General features: G+C 38.5%; 3 protein-coding genes across 3 annotated transcripts in view; 2 read left to right on the forward strand and 1 right to left on the reverse strand.

Annotated features, from left to right (window-relative positions):
- The first annotated feature begins 650 nt into the window (after positions 1-650).
- On the forward strand, positions 651-7,731 carry LOC124632744 (lipase member H-B-like). Its single transcript, XM_047167702.1, has 6 exons — positions 651-729; positions 1,043-1,218; positions 2,055-2,185; positions 3,936-4,117; positions 6,698-6,850; positions 7,191-7,731. Exons 1-6 carry the CDS (start codon positions 651-653, stop codon positions 7,535-7,537), a joined length of 1,068 nt encoding a protein of 355 aa, XP_047023658.1. The 3' UTR covers positions 7,538-7,731.
- LOC124632742 (phosphatidylinositol 4-phosphate 3-kinase C2 domain-containing subunit alpha) overlaps positions 7,726-20,180 on the reverse strand; it is a 37,838-nt gene continuing 25,383 nt past the window's right edge. The window contains exons 21-32 of the mRNA XM_047167700.1: positions 19,681-19,838; positions 19,195-19,282; positions 18,820-18,949; positions 18,136-18,291; positions 17,537-17,687; positions 17,074-17,230; positions 16,266-16,399; positions 15,729-15,836; positions 15,324-15,524; positions 11,168-11,361; positions 10,519-10,664; positions 7,726-10,124 (exon numbers count right to left, since the gene is read on the reverse strand). Of these exons, the coding sequence (XP_047023656.1) occupies positions 9,861-10,124; positions 10,519-10,664; positions 11,168-11,361; positions 15,324-15,524; positions 15,729-15,836; positions 16,266-16,399; positions 17,074-17,230; positions 17,537-17,687; positions 18,136-18,291; positions 18,820-18,949; positions 19,195-19,282; positions 19,681-19,838 (1,887 nt within the window). The 3' untranslated portion in view covers positions 7,726-9,860. The remainder of the gene's footprint in view (positions 10,125-10,518; positions 10,665-11,167; positions 11,362-15,323; positions 15,525-15,728; positions 15,837-16,265; positions 16,400-17,073; positions 17,231-17,536; positions 17,688-18,135; positions 18,292-18,819; positions 18,950-19,194; positions 19,283-19,680; positions 19,839-20,180) is intronic.
- LOC124632740 (kinesin-related protein 12-like) lies at positions 12,968-14,592 on the forward strand. The gene is made up of 3 exons (XM_047167698.1): positions 12,968-13,126; positions 13,284-13,479; positions 13,690-14,592. Exons 2-3 carry the CDS (start codon positions 13,347-13,349, stop codon positions 14,487-14,489), a joined length of 933 nt encoding a protein of 310 aa, XP_047023654.1. The 5' UTR covers positions 12,968-13,126; positions 13,284-13,346; the 3' UTR covers positions 14,490-14,592.

Genomic DNA, 20,180 nt, shown 5'->3' on the forward strand with positions numbered 1-20,180 from the left:
CTGCCACTATGTACTATATTGTGTACTGCCTCTATATACTCCATTATGTGCTACATTATGAACTGCCTCTATGTACTACATTATGTACTGCCTCTATGTACTATATTATGTACTGCCTCTATATACTACATTAGGTACTGCCCCTCTGTACTCTATTATGTACAAGTAATGCAACGGAAGTATCTTAGCGGAACCAAGGAATATAGATACCGTAGGTACTAGAATGAATAGAGCAATTAATAGACATATCAACCGTCATTCTATCATCATCACACATTTGGACCATTTATTATTTAAAAAAATCCCTAATCAATTAAATTATATAGTCGATCGCTGCTCTCGAGCTGACCTTAAACTGATTCAAACTCACTTAATTTTAAATTCTTCGACGGCCCCAGTTTCACCCATGATGGCAAGCAAAGCTACTTAACACACATTGTATATGGTAATAACAAAATTGTTCTCGTGTATCTAAACCACAAATCCTTTTAGTTCTTAGTTGGCGTGTCAATTATATGCACGACTATATTTTAGCCTTAGCAAAGGAAACTAATACTGTATCGGGTTAGTTCAATGCTCATCTGGTGGTCTCACGCACGTGATGTGTTGGTAATCGACGATGTATTAGTTGAAATATTACTGTGGTGATTATGAAAATTGTGGTGATTTTGATGTTGGTGGTATGCGTGCAAGCGGATACTGGACAGCCGGCTGGGTTTATGGCTGATTGTGAGTTAGTTTTAACCAGATCCTTATTTTGTATCCCATACACTTGATGATACTTTTTCTTCACTATTGTAACTCTAAGGTTAGTAACATCTGATATAAATCCAGCGTTAGTACACAGGGTTGCCCGGGTAACTGGGTTGAGCAGGTCAGATAGGCAGTCGCTTCTTGTAAAGCACTGGTACTCAGCTGAATCCGGTTAGACTGGAAGCCGACCCCAACACAGTGTTATCATTGAATAGTGCTACCAATCCGGAACCTGACCTCTAAAGACTGCTCTTTATGTTGAAAATAAAGAATATTCTATCCTACCCAGGTCCAGGAATGAATCGAACGACTATCTTGTCAGAGGCCACGAAGCGATCACTATCAGTGGTAGTAGTGTACCCAACTTCAGGCTTCCTGGGCCACCGGGAGGTACGATGTAAGCTTAGCACGGAGGGCGCCGCGTCCGCAGCCAAACACCTTGACTTTAAGAAACGGAAAACTCAGGTAGGAAACTTCGTAACACGTGGTAAATATCGTATCAACTTTTTATTATAACCTAGTACCTACAGCTTGGTCTGGATGGATGCAAGGATTGATATTTATCGCCGTCAATCAAAATCGGTAGCCGAAAACAATTTCTATTCCATAGATCTTACGAGCCAATGCGACAGTGTGGTCTGAAACTAGAATTTTGAAATTATATTGTGTTTGATAAACCACCAAAAGATATGTTGTTCTCTTAGCCGTTTTACAGATCTAGGTAGGCACTAACCTTAATCTGTAAATAGTCCCATTTAAAGAAAGCATTCTGTTCATCAAAATTATCTCTAGCTACTAATATTCGAATTATTATCAGATTACATCAAAATCGAAATCGATAGCATCAATGTTAGATGGCGGCCGTGACTCGAATATGGCGAGCAATTATATAATAAGCTAATATTCATTCACGTTAACGATCAAGGTTCCAATTAAATCACTCAGATTACACAATTCCGCTAGCTGCCGTGGTTTACTGCTGAGTTTTGCTAAATGTTAATGTCTGTATTACGTATTTATTTTATGTAACCTGTTAAATATAAGATATTTTATATAGGTACGAAAATAAATTCCCTGGTAGGCATATATTTATTTTATTAAATAATATAAATCTCAAAATAACTCTTAATTAAATTTAAATTAAGAGAGGCTACAGGCTACTATTAACCTAAATCTTTCGTCTGCTCATTTCTTTGCAAGTTTGTCCGAAAAAGAGTCCAGAATATTTATGTTTTTTTTTTACCTGGAGGCCTGAATATATCCGCCTAAAGTTACAACATACATATTTTGAAACTCTTCAGGTGATGATCAGCGGTTACTTGGACGGCTCCTTCTCTCCAATTGTGCGCTCCTTCATATCAATGTACCTGAAACTAGGACGAAACGTCATCGTATTGGAAATATTTCCCATTCTCGTGCGAACTTATCCAATGTAAGTGTATTTCTTGTTTTATTTCCTAAACAGATTTTTCAGGTTTCATTAGATCTTTGGATCATCATCGGCCACATATAGAAAGATTGAGCGTTTATCTCTACGCTTGCTCTATACGAGTTTAGGATTTCAGACTTCATAGTCCAGGTTTCCTCGAGATGTTTTCCTTTACCTTGGTGTCCAAAATATACATAGAAAGTAGGTACATACAAACTTAGAAACTTGGCATTGGTACTTGTCTGACCTAGAATTGAATCACACAGTCACGTTGGTGTTTTAACTTTTGGGTCCTGTGGTCTACATTTTGCGGTCCAGTAATTAAAATTATTCCTAAACCTATCTCACAAACTGCAACTAACTAAAACAATTTCAATCCATTTTGCGACACAAAGCTTTGAAACTTTCGAACTGCATAACAGGGCTGTTACATAACAGTTTCACACAGTAGGCTTATAAAGGAGCTCTCCATAAAGGGAACGATCGAAGGAAGCAATGCAAGTCATTAGCCAATACCTACAAACTGGTTGAGTGCTGGGGTACTGGCTGGCTAAATCTCAAACCCGTTCAGTTGTTTTTTTATGCTGGCCTGGAGTCTGGAGGCCAGCTTCTTTGGCAGAAAACCTAAAGGTTTATTGCTTGTCCAAACCTCATTAAGAACTTACAAGTAAATAATTAAATATATCTTCTTTTCTACAGCAAAACTCCCCTTTATTCGGCATCACTGATCAGCTAAAATGAATGGCCTTTAAATACCTAGATCAACGCCGTCCTTTGAAATCCTTTCATGCCAAAAAAAGCCTTTCAAATTCCTGAACACTTTCGTTTTAATATTTCATCCTAAAGGCACCTGTTGTCTGCGCTCGACTCTCTAATGATAAAAATAACATTCACGTTCCCATGAGATCTTAATATGCTAATTATCAGACGGGTCCCAAAGCTTCTTAGTAGCGATCTTGACAAACGAACAAATAACATTCAAGTTTATGAAATCTCACTAACACCGAGGAGAAGATATTGTACAAAGGTATTGTGAAATAATATTTAACTCTCAAACTCCTCAACTACCCAAACTCGATAGTCCGTTATAACAGCGACGGATTTAAAATACAACATTTCAGTTTGTTGCCTACAATATAATGAACTTATACTCCTCTGTCAGTCAGTCTCTCGCAAAAAAAATCTTTCCAAACGGTAGCCAGTCGCTAACACGCTTTCAGTTGAACCCAAGACATTTGCACATGCGCGACCTATCTCCCGGCGCGGGCGGTGGCTACTTTTTGCTCTCCTTGCGCACACGCAAAAGGAAACACGCAATTTGCCGTCTAGAACCACTTGGAACTCGTATTGAGATGGATATGCAATTGTGCATGTTTAGAGACAGTCGACGATCATATTCATTGATTGATAGATTTGAATGTCATGTGGTGGAAAAAGGTGATACCACGAATGACCTAGTAAGAAAACTGTAATAAAATCAATGCAGTGATGTAGGTATATTTATGAACATAAAGTACCTACATTATGGAAAGATTTACTTGTTGTTTTTAATATAAAGCTTATCACACTTCATGCCACACTAGGGTTTAGTCAATAGTCCGTTGAAGCCTAAGAGTAGGAAGCAAACAAACCTCTATCCATTTCTAATCTAAGACATAATAAATTCATCCACCTATTTACGTACTCACCTATTTTGAAGTGATAACATTAAAACAGAACTGAGTCTATTTGTCTCTTACCCCTACCTCCCCAGAGCTGCCCGCATCACGAAGCCGCTGGGTGAGCTACTAGGCGAGTTCCTTGCTTCCCTGACCTTCCAGGGCTTATCTCCCCGTCGTCTTGAGCTGGTGGGCGGCAGCCTGGGCGCCCACATCGCGTCCTTCGCAGCCGACACGTACCGACAGTTGACCGGCCGACGACCCGCTAGGATTACTGGTTTGTACGATTCAATGGGAGGTAATAGTTGCGTGGTTGGTGTTAGATAAGTAGCGGGTTCTGTTTGTAGGTCCAAGAAATCGATATTTTATGGAGTAAGTAGGTATTGGCACTGTTCTTGAGACTGTCTTTGAAATGAGTATGGACCTCTAGCTAGATTTAGCTTCTTAATATTTTGTATATCTAATGCCCATTTTCACCAACAAACACCTAAATTTATGGATCGCCTAAGAGCATTTAATACGAATTTCGTTTTCACCAAAGCTTAAGTGTCCTTATAACCTTAATTATTGGGGGACCCCTTATTCTAAGTGACACTTAGAGAAACGTTAAGAGATTGTTGGTGAAAACGGGCATAAGCGTCGTACCTACAGGTAAAATAATACATTGGTTTATTCGGGGGCGGCTCCCATATTGTGCTCCATCAGCCCAACGAGTCCAACTAGTAAACATCTGAAACTAAAAAAACGGTTGTCTGTAAAGTCGGTTTACTGACGATAGTCGAACGTGACAACGTTATAAGAAATTGATCGTCAGATGTCGAACGCTGCCGAAAGCGGAGGCCGATCTTGCCTTTGTCACTCGTTGCGTGCTCTCGCTTGCACTTCAAGCCTTAAACGGAACGCCTCAGAGCGAGGTAACGCCGCATGAGTCATGTTTTTTCGTGCGTGCAGCCGGCTCCATCGATTTATAAGACGTTGTCACGTCAAAAGAAAAATATATTTTATAAAAATTGGTGTCAATTAAATTGGCCCGAAGTGTTTCGTCGTCCTGACGTATGTCAACCGCAGCTAAGAACCAATCCCGAGTGATGGCTATGACGCGATGCGCTGCGGGCCAATCACCGCTTTACCGCCGCCCCCGCGCTCCCTTCATACCACCAAAGGGACCCAATAAATCACTTCTGCGCAGGTGAAAGTCAGGGCTCGACTTCCGTGGTAACTGTACTTAACTAGCAAACAACAAGTCAGTACATGAACGCGCGATTGATTATTTAAAATGTGTAGGTAGTTATAAAAAGTAATCTCGTAATCGTGATTGCAACTAAAATTTGTAGTTAGTAATCAAATTTTTTAACTACTTTTTACGATTATTTAATGTAATTTGCAGTTTTGAATACTAACTACAATATGAAGTTGTAGTTAGTAATCAGTAGTTAGATTTCATTTTGCCCAACACTGGCTATGCTCCATAATTATTTCGATCGAATAGTAAAGCAATTGATTTTTTACTCATCGTGAAATAGTTCTATTACCTTGTATGTCTCTACCAGACCTCGGGACTATAGAGTCCCGGATTTTTGGGAGGCGAACGTGGGGCCGAAGCCAACACGCTGAAGCCCTTTTGAGACAACTTTAATGAAATGGTGACACAAAACCGACGATTATCCCTGTATACACTATAGAAATGTACCCAAGGACAATCCCCGGTTCTGTGCTAAACTATTGCTAACTATAGATGAAAACTACTTGGGCTATTGTGATGGGATGCTAGTGGACTAGGAATGGGGAAACTACGGGAACTATGGCACCTGCCGATAACAATGTAATAAATACACGTAAAAATGGCAGGTGGAGACTCGCCACCTCACTTACTGGGCCCCCGGGAATCAGTCGCTAAATCGCAACAAGAGGGCAACAGGTACATGAGCGGCTGAAGGGTGAGGATACCTCGGCGGACTTTAAACGCAGATCACGCGCTCCCTGTGGGTCCAGCATCACCGGCCCACTCGCCACTTACCACGAGGCACCTACCCTCCGAGCGGGCTGCTAACCCTACTCTAGCGACTCCACTCTGACCGGCCGATGAAGGCAAGCCAAGAGGCGGGAGACCTATCCCCCGTCATGCTTCACTCCGGCAGGCCGGAGATGGGGGACAGTATACTCTCCCTGGAGCACTCGGATATATAGCCCCGCGGGGTCGCTACTCCCCGTCATCCGCCTCAGATGCCCTGTATAGCCCCGCGGGGTCGCTACTCCCCGTCATCCGCCTCAGATGCCCTGCGGGGCCTATTACCTTATTATTATAGTTTTGTTATAGCATAACCTACAATCGCTGCACTAGCGGACTGATGCTATTTATTTTAATTATGAAAGCACGAATATTCGACAATATATCACTGAACATATATTTAATATCGAAAGAATCATTACCTTTATCGTCGCAATTATCGTTGCTATAAACAATTTACACCACAGTCACTTTTCACTGCACTTCATACTTGACGAAAATATGTAAATATATTATTGAATAGCAGCTGTTTACGCGGACGCATCGCTCACTCAAGTGGGAGAGAGACAGATGTCGAACGCTGCCGAACGCGTAGGCTGATTGTGCGATGGAACGCCTCAGAGCGAGGTAACGCCTCAGAGCGAGGTAACGCCGCATGAGTCATGTTTTTTCGTGCGTGCAGCCGGCTCCATCGATTTATAAGACGTTGTCACGTCAAAATCGAATGTACGGTACATTACAAAAAGTTCTTGTAAAAAGTTTCGAGCATCAAATTGCAGAAATATTCTCCCAGCTAAAACTAAATCAGTCAATAAACCTTTGCTCGAGACTGTACTTGCTCCAATCTAGGCCTAGATCCGGCGGGTCCGTGCTTCCGCAACGTGCCGGCCACGGCGCGCCTACACGCCGACGCGGCGAATCACGTCGACGTGCTGCACACTAACATCGACGGCTTCGGGATAGCACAGCCTTTGGGACATGTCGACTTTTATGCTAATGGAGGTAAGACAATAAACTTTGTTAATATTTAAGTTTAAAGTCCATTTCACAAAAGAAGTCCCGCGGAAAATTATGGAACTATATATATTTTTGTACGTATTTACTGACCTATCGTATAGACACTAGCGCTGCATCTGCGGGACTTCTTTCGTGAAATAGACTTTACTATTTTCCTTTTGTTTGAAAAAAAACGCTTTCCCCTATATTTTTTTAAATGTCGTCTATGCGTAAACAACATTAGTGGTCAAGTCAACACTCTTAATACGTTGTCCCTATCTTCTACATACATATGAACCCAATAACAGGCGTATTGGAATTCTAAACTTTTTTTCATATTTCCCAGGTGAATTTCAAACATCAATAAAAGGCGACTTCATAATGCCGTGCTTCCAACTATGCAGTCACATTCGATCAGCATTCTACTGGCTCCTAGCCTACAGCAACCCTGACAAATTTGTCGCAGTACAATGCGACTCAGTCGCAAACGCTAGAATAGGGGACTGCTTTAATGGAACTATAAGGACCAATGTTTTAGGACCAAAAACCAACTTTAGTAAGACGGGAGTGTTTTACCTACCTACTGAAGCTACTGCACCCTATCATTTAGGTTTGAATGGCTTGAAGAAGAGAAAGTTTGGTGTGAATGATTATCTGATGACACCGTCCCCTGATGAAGACATGACCATTTAAATGACGTCGAATCGTAAAGCTACTATGTAGTTGTGATCATGAGAAATATGTTCGGTGCATAATTACGACATCCAGAGGTTGTAATCATTAAACGTACAGCATATATGCCTGCCATAACTTATTAAAAGGAAATAATCGAGTCTATTATGTACCTAACCTACTTACATAGGAGTAAATAAAAACCAAAGTTAATACAAGAGCAATTTTATTGTAAATTTCATCACAATACGCATTAGACAACAACTAGTTATTATGTTCCAGTTAGGCCGACAGACTGCGGTACAAAATCTATCTACGTAGGTTTTATGTACATTACGCTGCTTGAGTTCAGAACTACCTGAACAATGGAAGCCATCGATACTAATATTATGATTAAGAATACTATGAAATTCGTGTATTACAATAATTGATATTACCTTACAAACTCGCAGATTTCATACAAAGTTATCTTCCAAAAGTACATTGACAAACCAAACTTTAACTGTATTAGGTTTTTTGCGCAAATCAAACAAGTATTTAAAATTAATATCAATAGCGTTTCGCAATAAAAATATATCTTAAATACATCGGTCATTATTACATTTTCCAATAAATAATTAATCTACAAAAATAACCTATTAAGAATAACATTCAAATAACACAGATATACGAATAATGTAAAGCGTTATATTTCATTGAAACTAAGCGATAATAATTGATGACCGTAACAATCCATTCAGATCTCTAAATAATAATAATATAAAAATATACGAAAACAATACATCTGTGTTTCGCGTGTTTCTATAAACAATTCATAACGCCGATACATTTCGACGCACAAGCACCAAACGCAACACAATCGCTACAAAAGCTTTTAAAAAGTAATCTAAAAATAGGTTTTATTTATTGGAATGTGACTAATATAATAGATGCCAATACGCATTTTTAATTAGTTACCTCTTTACCGTAACTACATTTATTTGTATGAAATATTTTATAAAATGTAGAAAAATGTTTAAGGTATCAAAAGAGAGGCATAGAAAATGGTATTCCTAGCTAAAATATAGGGACTGGTCCCAAGAAAAATGTTATTCGAATAAGATGGATATGATAGAAATATTGAAATGTTTAAATCTACATTGAGGTCAGCTATGAATGGGCTGACTGGCCATTAATAATATTTGATATAGAATACTTAGAGTGAGGTGTAATGTTTCAAACTTTATCACACGCCTAACGGTATTTTCCAACAACAGACCGATACAAGGATACGTCACTAGGTTAAAATCCTTCATTGATATGTGCTTTTAATATTTAGACGGACAATATTGTCACTTTAGGCCTTACAAGATCTACCAAGAAGACAGATTCGTACCAGCGATTAAAAAATATCGATAATTAAGTTCGAGGAATAGAATGGCAACAACACCGTTTTTCATCTGATTCTCGCTTATAAAGGCATAGAGCTTTAAAACACTTTTGACACTAATGTTTGACAGTTTGAAAAGTGTTGCATACAAGAAATGTTTAGTCGCTAAACCTTTAAACTATCAGTTTTAGAACTATCGTCCTTCTATTACGAAAGAAACACTTCTATATAAATGCATATTATTTCGTTCATCTCTAATATAAAAGAACGGTAGTTCTAGAACCTTCTTACTCAATTCAGACCCTACACTCTCTGCCTTCGAAGCTACACCCCACAAGGCATTTTGGCACTAATATATTTACATCTTATTTTACATCGGACAAGTTCCACACAGAAATAATATAATATTGCAATACTGGAAGAATAATATTGAACTTTTATTGATACGGCAATACTGAAAGCTGTGAATACAATTATAAGACTATTGAGAATTCTTTACGAATAATATATTGTGGTGAAAGCGATTTTTTACAATAAAATTAATTACCATGGAAGATGGGAGATATAAAGATTTCATGTAAATTAAAATGTGAAGTATAGAATACATTAGTTGATATAAATGCCAGTTTATATTCAAATAAATACGAGTAGCGGAAAACCCGCGCTGCTACTTTCGTCCTCTTTAAGACATTAAGACCTTATAAAGGAACATGATAAAATAGATCGATGACTACATCACACGAGCGTCAATCATTTTATTTTGAACCCTATTCCAAGCTAATAAAACTCATAAACGCACTTTAGATTTGAAGGGTCCTAGGGTTGGGCCACACTCAATATAACAAGCATATCGACATCGATACTTCGAAGTTGTATAAATAATTCTGACGTTACTCGTTACGTAATACAATGGGCACAATAGACCTATCACATGGGGAACTCAGTGCTCCAAAGTGCGGAGCGAGACAGCACTAGCTACCGAGGTATGTACTCGAGAGGGTACCAGCCCACAGTCTCTTGTCGGAGCGGCAACGCGTTGAGCGGAATGACAACGCCGCCTAAAAACTGGTTTTCCTGTAACGAGTCGTAATGCCATACTGTGGCTTGAAGACTTCTGGTCGTGACAACGTCTAGAGGAAGACGGTATTCTAACATCTCCATGAATGATGGGTGCGAGTTCCGTTTTAGGACTCGTGTCTTTCTTTTCGTTTCCTTCGTTGGGTCAGGTACAAGGTACACCTGTTGAAGAAAACAGAGAGAATTATTAATATATGAATATGTGTTTGATACACTGAGATAATTTACATGAAGATCACACTAAATATATGTTTTGAGGCACGTTTGTTAAAATAGCCATGTTTTAAAAAGTAAATTGAAGATAGATGGTAAATATTTTATCATGACTTATTATGTGTACAATTGCTAACCACTCGACCTGGTCGAATAAGCCAGTTTTAGCACAAGACAAATATATATATATATTGTAGACAAAAATGGCAAGCAAGTTAAACCTCTGCACTGTGGAATGTATGATTCTTCAATAGCTTTATCCTTTTTGGATTAAAGAAACGTGTGATCTAGTCATCTAATTTATATCGTAATATTTTTTTTTAGTTGTTATAAGCTACGTTACCTTAACATAAGGGTTGGGCGGCAGGCCCTGCGGCGTGAGTGCGAGCGACTGCGCGTGCAGTATCAGCACGGAGAGCACTCCGCTCGCGTACTGCACCGACAGCTTCAGTGAACCCGAACCGCTGTTCTCTGGCTCTGCTGTTTCACCTGAAAATAAAGGTAAATTGAATGGAAATTACCAACTTCTAAAATATTTGAACACTACTATTGTTATTGCAATAAAGTTAAACAAACGTTTAATTAAGTTAAACATACGTTTAACTAGTGTTGAAGATTTTTATATGTGCGGGAATTTTCGTTAAACATGTTTTAAACCAGTGTTAACTTTTTTTTTGGAATATCATCATATATTTTTGATTTATTAAAACTGCACTAACTGCGCTGCGGTTAGACCTTGGATGAATGACCGCGGTTTTCAGTTAAGGAGATTTTTAAAAGATTATATTTTATTCAGTAGTAGTATCTAAGAACCTCCATGCTAACCCTTGAAAGAATAGGTTTAAAGGGTTATCAAGGTTCTTTAACTATTCGAAAAAAACTATTTTACTCGTGATAAATTGGAATCAGGCGTTACTTTGCGGAAATCCATGACATAAAATGTTAGGATTAACACTATACATTTTTCCTAACATTTAATTTTATGTACTGACCTCTCCTCGTCCTCTGCGGCTCCACATCCTGCTGATCCCTCAACAGCGGATGGAAGAAAGTGTAGACTAGGTCGGAGTGAGCGATCTCATCAGCCAAACTGAACAGTGACGTGAGGAACGCTTGAACGTCGCCGAAGCGTCGATCCGCTACTTGTCGCGTGTTCGAGCGACCGACGTGTAGGCCTGATGGTAGACTGGAAGATAAAATATGAACTTTTAATTTATTTATAAAATAGTAGCTTCAATGGTAAAGCTAAATCTGGTCTAATAATTATCGCTGCCAAGTAAAGCAATTTTTTTGCATGACTATTTTCCAGATATGTAGGCACCTGATGGGTCAAATTGACCTAGTTACTCCATCGTCTATAATATAAGATCTGAACGTAACTGTCACTTCAGTAATATTCAAGGAAAATAATAAAAGTAAAGTCAAGGTTTAAAATTATCTATCCCAAGAATCATCATCATCATCATCATCATCAGCCTATCGCAGTCCACTGCTGGACATAGGCCTCTCCAAGTGCACGCCACTGAGATCGATCGATCCCAAGAATATTAATCATGTATCTAATAATTTCACCAATAGATATGATAAATAATAGTTTTGAGTTCATAAATTAAATTATTCTAATCACACAAACCATACAAGGAAAAAACCTAAATCTGCATTATGGTAAATACATATTTTAAGCGATATTTTTAGTGTTGTAATTCGATTATCTTTATTTTCTTGTAAGCCGTAATTAATCCATCGATAAATCTCGTTGTAAAAATACGTAAGTTGGTCAGGTACATAGATAAAACACACCGGATATTTGATTCATACATAATGTACTAAAATGTATTCATTATAGTTCGGCCATTCAGAGAATGCGTTCCTGACACGTCGCGATTGAACTGACGACGTAACTACATTCATTGATTATTGATATAATAATGTTGTTTTAATGCTCCTCAATTGTTAAAACGGTAAACAACCAGCAAAAATATTTTTATCGTAACTGCAACGCCATTGCAAAGTTACGTCGTCAGTTCAATCGCGACGTGTCAGGAACGCATTCTCTGAATGGCCGAACTATAATGTTACCATTTCATTAAAGTTATCTCAAAAGGGCTTCAGCGTGTTGGCTTCGGCCCCACGTTCGCCTTGCAAAAATCCGGGACTCCATAGTCCCGTGGTCAATTAGAGACATACATAATAATAATGTTAGCACCTCATGAGGCTCTCGTTAGGTGACTGGATCAAGGGACTGATTCAGAAGGCAGTACTCCTTGATACGGCGCGTATTGTGAGGAGGTTTCTGTCTCTGGGACCCTAACCTCTCTGGGTACCTTGTACCCTGTGCCCGATATCGGTGGCAACCTATTTTTTATATTTTTAATGTTTTATATTTTTATATTTAATATTTAAAAATGTAAATTATATGTTGAAAAGTAAATAAATGATAAGATAAAATGTTAGCATAATCCCATTTTTGAGTCAGGCTGGAGACTTCATTATGAATGAAAAACGAAAAATTTTAATTTCTTATTTTGCTAACAAAACAATAAACATTTGTGCTGTCTAGCAACAACGACGCCCTTTTGTTGCCAATTAATAAACAACTTCAAAATATCTCTCAAGTACAAATCAACACATACTTTTAAGATGACTATATACTTTATCGCAGTTCACACTAGCCCACTATAATTCTAAGATAATGAACCAAAACCACAATACTCCTAAACACCAGCTGTTCATATTAATTCGAACAAAAATTACACAGAAACAAATTTAGTTTGATAAGATATATAATGATAACTCATTATTCGAGGCTCTCACCTTATCTTATCTGGTAACACAGGCGTATTGATTTAAACAGTAATGGCTGCGCGAGTGTTGTCACGACTTACTCTGTTTATTTGCATTTGAAATGTTTGGTTTATATTAGTTTGCTATTATTTGAAGTACTCATAAACGTAAGTAACAGTACATTTTTTTTTCATATTACATTATGTGAATACGTCAATCATAAATGCAAGATAATCCAACAAAGCATTAATGAATCATAATCATACCTACCGGCTTAGTAAAAATTATGAAGAACTATTTATTCGATTTTCTAAATTCTTTCAGTTGATAACCCAGTCTGAGATATAGCAACACTGACGTTCTCCTGTGGTGTGCAACGTTATACTAATGTTCAAGTTCGGGTTCAAGGCCAGCCTTAACTTCTACAATGGAAGCAGGAAATCGAAGAAGGAACGAGATGATATCGGAGCGATTTCATCGGTCACCGGGGCCTACAGGACGAATAGAGATGAATTCTTTGGTAAATATATTTTAAATATGGATTATTTTTAAAAGTGGTAAAACCCCGCTGTTGAGAGATAATGTGGGTCGTTCATTTATCGCTAATCTACTATCAAGTGATACAGTTGGTTTTTTTGAAAACACTGGTTTAACAAAGCATAATAATATTAGACCTCTTCGTACCTTATTGTTCAGTCATGTTTTTCACAAAAGTTATTCAACATTACAGGACACAACTACAGTGAGACGCAAAGGAAATCGACCCCACTGAACGCATCCGTACCAAACTTAGACCAGCCAACACCACCGATGCGAAAGAACAAAAGCACAAGCGACTTGGTAAAAAACAAAAACCTCCCACCGAACTTGAGGCAAGAAAACCCCGGGGTTTCACAAGACCCCCGCGGGGCTGAACAAGATATCCGCAGCAAAAATCCACCAGACAGCGAGAGAAAACTAGACGCTCAGAGGAGAGTAGAAAAACAAAGACTCGAAGAACAAAAGAAGATTGAAAAGCAGAGAATAGAAGAACAAAAGAAATTGGACAAACAACGAGCTGCAGAACAGAAATCGAGAGAGAAACTAGCGCAAAAAGAACAAGCTAAACAGGAGAAGTTGCGAAAAGAGAGTGAGAAAAGAGAAGCTCAAGAGGCGAAGAAGAATAAAACTAAGAAAAGGGTGGCGCCCCAGCCTGCTGCGAATCCTTTGGCTCAAGCAACTGCTAGTACATCAAACAATCCCTTGGGACAAGGTTCAAGACAAATGGCACATTCAACGAACACTCTAGATAGTTCTATAAGTAAAAGCAGCGGTCCTCCCCCTTACACAGATGTCCAAGAGGGGGAAAAAGACAGCACGGGTAACGTAACTTATGCAAAGCCTATTGATACAGGTAGTTGGGACATGATATCCCAACATAGAGAAAATATTAAAAGACCTGTGAATGTGGGTGCTGCGGCAACGAAGCAAAAAGTCATGGATTTGAATTATAAAATGGATGATGGGAATAGAGAAAATAGTGAAGCTTGATATCAGTTTATAATGGTTGAGCGTTTGTTCCTTGGATTGTGTAAATAAGATTTTTATGAGACGTTATTTTATCTTAAGAAATACATTTATATTTTTGTATGTCTGTCTTGTGTTTTAGTCAAGCCCCACTCAACGGTATATCGGGCAAAGTTTGTGTGTTTAAATGATATCATTATATTATATTTATCAATAAAATGAATTGCATGTCAAACTAAGGCATTGTAAAAGGTTTGTTTTGAATCTAATCGAAGATTGTAATACTTTAATCTAATCTGCTAAGTGATTTATGTAACAAGAATTTTTAGCGATAGTAATTATGACATGTGATGAGCCCGTTAACAAACGGATACCTGATAGGAAATTATATCAAAATTAAAAAAATATTTGTGGAGGTTAGGAGGTAATAACTGGCAGGATGTATTAAGGTTATCAATAGGTATGCGGATTTAAACAACAATTGACACTTTTAGGTTGGCTAGGCTAGATATCTGTTTGATAAAAAGGATTATTATATGAGTCACGTTTTTACAAGGAAATTAATGTTATAATGACCGATAGTAGTCTTTTACTGGAACTTTTTGTACTTCTCACACCTATGTACTTCTACTGAACTAGAAAACCCAGACGTTTTAGACCCTGCCGGAGTTGCGTTACTATTCGAAATAGTTACCGCGGCCCTAGTAAACGAAGGGTTCCAGAATAAAAATAGTTATGATAGACGAAACTTCAAAAGTAATGGATTATATATAAAATTTAAATAAACTTATCTTATGTAAAAAATTATACATCTAACTACAAACCAGTTACCAGTACGAAACAGACCACATATCTTACCTGTGCACTTTAGCCAGTGGGAAATGCAGACAAATCTTCTGGTAAAGTTCGGTGAAGTGCTTGTAAGAGCGGTATAACACGAACGGCGTAGTCTGTCCCTGTCTGTAGATGCGTAGCGCGTAGACGTAGTGCTTTTCGGGGTCGTAGCGTTTCTCGTAGCCGAGACATTCTACGCTTACTAGACGACCTTCTTGCGCCATGCTGTGGAGAGACGTTTTATTTAGATTTATTTGCTGATGCTGCTAGATTATTTGGAAGGGCCAGATGGGCCATCTGGACAAGACAGACAAGAGTTCAACAGACGTTTAAATGTTTATGTGGTAAGACTGAATACGTTTAATACTTTGAAAATGCATAGTTTAAGAGGCCTTTGTCCGTATTTTCATCAATACAAGTTTTACTTACGTATAAGTCCGTGGCATGAAGGACAGTAGTTCTGAAGTGTTACTGCTCTGATCGCCACTCGCGCGCAGCTGCGCCAAGTTGTGCAGGAAGAAGTTTATCGGTGTGAACCTGTTTATTTAAATAAACGTTAATTTGTGATGAAAATACGAGTAACATATGTCTTAAGGGCTAAAAGGATAGTCTTTGAAGTTTCCGCGCTATTTATTTTGGTAAAAACCTGTTGCCAAAGAATATTTACTTAGCAATGAAATAATTTAGAAAGACTTATTTTTCGTCGCTTAATCTGCGTAAGAAAAAAGGTAACTGACAAACAATTAAAAGTCGACTAGAAAGTTTCGGTTTAGTTTTTTTTTTGGTAGAGCAATCAAATAACAGCATAGTCGTATTATAAAGATTTGCGTAGCTTATTTGTCTTTCTGGCAAATTTCTCAGCTTTTTCCGCGGTACAAGATCATAAGTGGCAGCGTGACTTCGAATTGTAAGGTGGTGGTCTAAGTGATGTTCTGCCAGAGATCGTTCAGGACACTGAATACATACTTGCTCTTGAGCGAGGAGTGTATGAGCCTGGCGAAGGCAGCAGCAGCCTCGGCGTTGGTGGCGGCGGGCAGCAGTGCCGCGCGGACGTAGCCTACTGCTGCGCTCGTCACTCCTGATACACCTGATAGCGCCATCTGCGAACACATGAGGTAAGGTACGTTTAGAAACGTAAAATATCACGAAAATACGTCCAGATGTGGCTCTTTCCTCAAAAGGCCATTCCAGACCGCGTACATGGTGACACTCACACAATATTATTTGATTTATAACATGTTTGGACTTTAAAAGAGACTATGATCCTTGAGTTTGTTTTTGGCGTTTCTTCTCAGGGATGAGTCAGTTAGGAAATGCCGACCCCAGCGTTCTTAAAATGACGTGTAAAAGTGATGTAATGTCCAACTTGCAAAATAAACAATTTCATTTCAGATGCGAGGGATGCGGAAAAATGCCCTATTTGCCAAGCTAGTTCTCGCAGATTCGTACGTAGCTTGGCGAATGCAAGCGAACGCGAGCCGCTAGTGAACGTTTAACAATAGCAGCAACACCGCTTGCGCCGTCTGCGTGCTCAACACATAGAAGTATTAGAGTGGCAGACCTCACTCTAATGCGGGAGAGAGCTTACTCCCTCCCTGACCTATATATGCATATACATAGGTAATGTCTGTCTAGCTTTAACACCAAAACAACTGTGTCCTGCTGCTGATCCGATAGAAACGATCCACAAATAATAGGTACAGAGACTGATGAATAAGGTTATTACGAAGGGGATTGGTCTCTGTTAGTATTGTTGATCATTATATACACATACCAGTGCAAACAGATCCAGTATATGATCGTGATGAGCTCGTACAATGTTGAAGGCCATGCAGCACAGCTCCACGAAGTGCTGGAAGCGCTGCGTGGGACGCTCGCCGCCGTTGATCACGTACACCATGTCGTGGGTCAGTACGAACGGGGCTCGGTCTCTGTGTAAATAAAATATCCTTTAAACCATATTTCTATTTAATAAATCTATAAATAAATCAAATCGAACGAAACGAATATGTACAGTCATCACCTCCCGAGCCTTTTCCCAACAATGTTGGGGTCGGCTTAAAGTCAGGAGCGACTGCCTGTAGTCTGTGTCTTCATTGTAGCCAAAATATATGAAAGAAACACAACTACGCATGCACGGGGCTTCAAAAATCTTCGGAGTACATTGACAGGGAACATTTAAAAGTCATCTCAAACTGCCTCCAAGTAAAAAAAATAAAGATAAAAGTCATACATACCTTTTAAAGTTACCAAACATCTGTGCGTCTCCGAGGAATTTACCGAAGTCTATGTGAAACAGATGACCTGAAGTCTTCAACATGATATTGTCGTTGTGTCGGTCACATATACCTAGGAGATATGTCGCAACGCTGTAGCCGGCACATGACGCTGAAAGATATATTTTCATTAAAATAAAACAAAGCAAGTTTGCATGTACTTTTTAAAGTATATCCTGACGAAGGACAACATCTCCAGGAAACCTGGTCTATAAATCTGAAACCTCAAACTCGTATTGAGCAAGCGTGGTGATTAACGATCAATCCTTTTCTGAGTGTGAAGAGGCCGCAGCCCAGCCGTGGGTCGGTGAGAAAAAAAGCTACTGAAAGGAAGGACGGAAAGGAAGGAGCTACTGGAAGGTATTTTGGTGTCAAAAAATAAAGTATACTTGACTAATACTCAGTAGCCTTCTCTTTTAAAGAAAAACTGCTTCTTCTTTTACTGCTTAATCATCGGAAAAAGTGTGATTGAGAGTGACAGAAAAGTGCTTGTAAAAAATAATACTGTATAAAATTGAACTGTATCTAAGGGTCATAAGGTACAAAATTACAAAGCTTACCAGTAAAATTATCTCTAGCCCTTTGATATTCGAGTTCGGACGGGTTGTGTTTCGCCAACCACTCCGCTATGGGTTTGTCTTTGAACGACCCCGTTAACCCCCACTCCGTTTGTATGGCGCGAAGAGTTTCCGCTTCTGACACTATTTCGATCATACCTGGAAATAATATTGGGTAATCAGTGAGCGAGAATCATCATCAGACTTAATTTTCTAGGTAGACACTGTCAGGCTCAAATCCTACTTATATTATAAATGTGAAAGTTTGTGAGAATGTATGGATGTATGTTTGTTATTTAATCACGCAAAAACGGCTGGACCGATTTGATTGAAATTTGGTATGCAGATAGGTGATACCCTGGATTAACACATAGGCTACTTTTTATCAACACACCACGCGGGCGAAGCCGCTGGCGGAAGCTAGTTATTGTATAATTTACTGGCCTAAAAGTAAAAGAATCTACAAAGTTTCGTTTTGTTCGTTATCTCTTTCACACTTGTTATAGGATAATTTTGTTGCCTATCTTTAGACGGGGTCGTAATTTAGATATTTTGTTTAGTTTTGGACAGACTCGTAATATTTTTTTTTTTACGAATTCAAACATTCTATAAAGGTATATTTTACTTTGGTAGAACAATTTACTTTCTTCAAAACATAAGTAAAATTGTGTAGTCTTAATAAATTACCTCTCTTATCACTAGTAGGTAAAGCTTGGAAGGTGACTATCCGCAGATCTAAGCCAGCTCTCAGCCATAGACTATCCATTACTTTGATAACTTGTAATACCAACGCGTCCTGACGTAAATCGTCACCGACCTGTAAATATTCAATAACGTAAGATAAAAAACTAAAAGAAAATTATATACAGAGATTTGTCGACATGAAATATCGATATCGATATTTTGATCATTTATCGACTTTGATAGTCTTGTTTTCAGTATGAAAAACTTCGTTAATATTTTATGGATTATTGTGCTTTCAAGATTGAGTAAATATAAAATTTTAATTTTCATGTCGCATTAGATAATGTACACAAGATGGAAACATAAAACAGTTCTTACCTTAAACATAGCAGGAATAACAGCATTGTCGCTCCCGATGAAGTTGATCTTAAGCGGTAGCGTGTTTGATGCGAAGTACATACAGGACCTAGGATAACAATCAGGGTTCAGTAAATTCTTAAAGTAAATCTAAAAACGACCCTTGGGAGATTCATTAAGAACGATGATTTTTTGTTTAATTGTTTGTCTCGCTTGTGAACATACAATAATCAAGAAAAAATTACATAACAATAAAAGCCCCTCTCTGAAAGTTTAGGACTTTGAGCTGTTTGCCATTAGATGTGTTTTGGATATGTCTAGATTGTGTGTTTTTACAGGCGGCATCAACATAAACGTACTATGCTCAACTGTAGATAACGCGTTCCTTACAATAATTATATCCCACTAAACTGTACCTAGGACTGTACACCTGCCATTACCAAGTGGCACTAGTCAATTTTTTAACATATCAATAACACATTTATTTGAACAAAAGTAGTTTCTCACTTGACATCAACATCATGCACGTATTTGTGCAAGGCGAGCGGCAGCGCGGCGGGCTGCTGCCGCAGCAGCGAGGCTAGCTTGACGCTGCCGGCGCTTAGAGCTCGCTGTCGAGCCGTCTCCTTCGCGTCTTTCACTGCTTGAGCTACTTCTGAGAGGGTCTGAAAGGAATAATAGATAAGTTCATTAATTTGTAGAAATTAATGTGTTTTTGTAACTCATGGCTAGTACGCGACAATGAAAAGAGATAATATAATATAATGTCTTAAGTATAGGAAGATTTTTGGTGGATCATTTCAATCTAGTCAATCACTATTAAATCAGTGTCTTAACTCAGTCGTCCATCTTATTTAATATGTTGACCTTTTGCTCTAACGAAAATTGATGCGACGATAGCTTATGTAACATTGTACGAATATATGAATGAGTTCGTCAACTGTCATTTTTAGAATTTTTTACGTTCCGCCCCGTTTGACCAGCTCGCACCTTCTTTTAGACTGATT

This window comes from Helicoverpa zea, chromosome 8 (genome assembly GCF_022581195.2).
Source record: "Helicoverpa zea isolate HzStark_Cry1AcR chromosome 8, ilHelZeax1.1, whole genome shotgun sequence".
Lineage (NCBI taxonomy): Eukaryota > Metazoa > Arthropoda > Insecta > Lepidoptera > Noctuidae > Helicoverpa > Helicoverpa zea.

Bases quoted from the DNA above. Each gene is read 5' to 3' on its own strand.
- LOC124632744 (XM_047167702.1), top strand. From the start codon at position 651: ATGAAAATTGTGGTGATTTTGATGTTGGTGGTATGCGTGCAAGCGGAT. The intron at 2,186-3,935 runs GTAAGTGTATTT...CTACCTCCCCAG, and splicing joins CTCGTGCGAACTTATCCAAT to AGCTGCCCGCATCACGAAGC. The intron at 6,851-7,190 runs GTAAGACAATAA...CATATTTCCCAG, and splicing joins CGACTTTTATGCTAATGGAG to GTGAATTTCAAACATCAATA.
- LOC124632740 (XM_047167698.1), top strand. From the start codon at position 13,347: ATGTTCAAGTTCGGGTTCAAGGCCAGCCTTAACTTCTACAATGGAAGC. The intron at 13,480-13,689 runs GTAAATATATTT...TCAACATTACAG, and splicing joins GAATAGAGATGAATTCTTTG to GACACAACTACAGTGAGACG.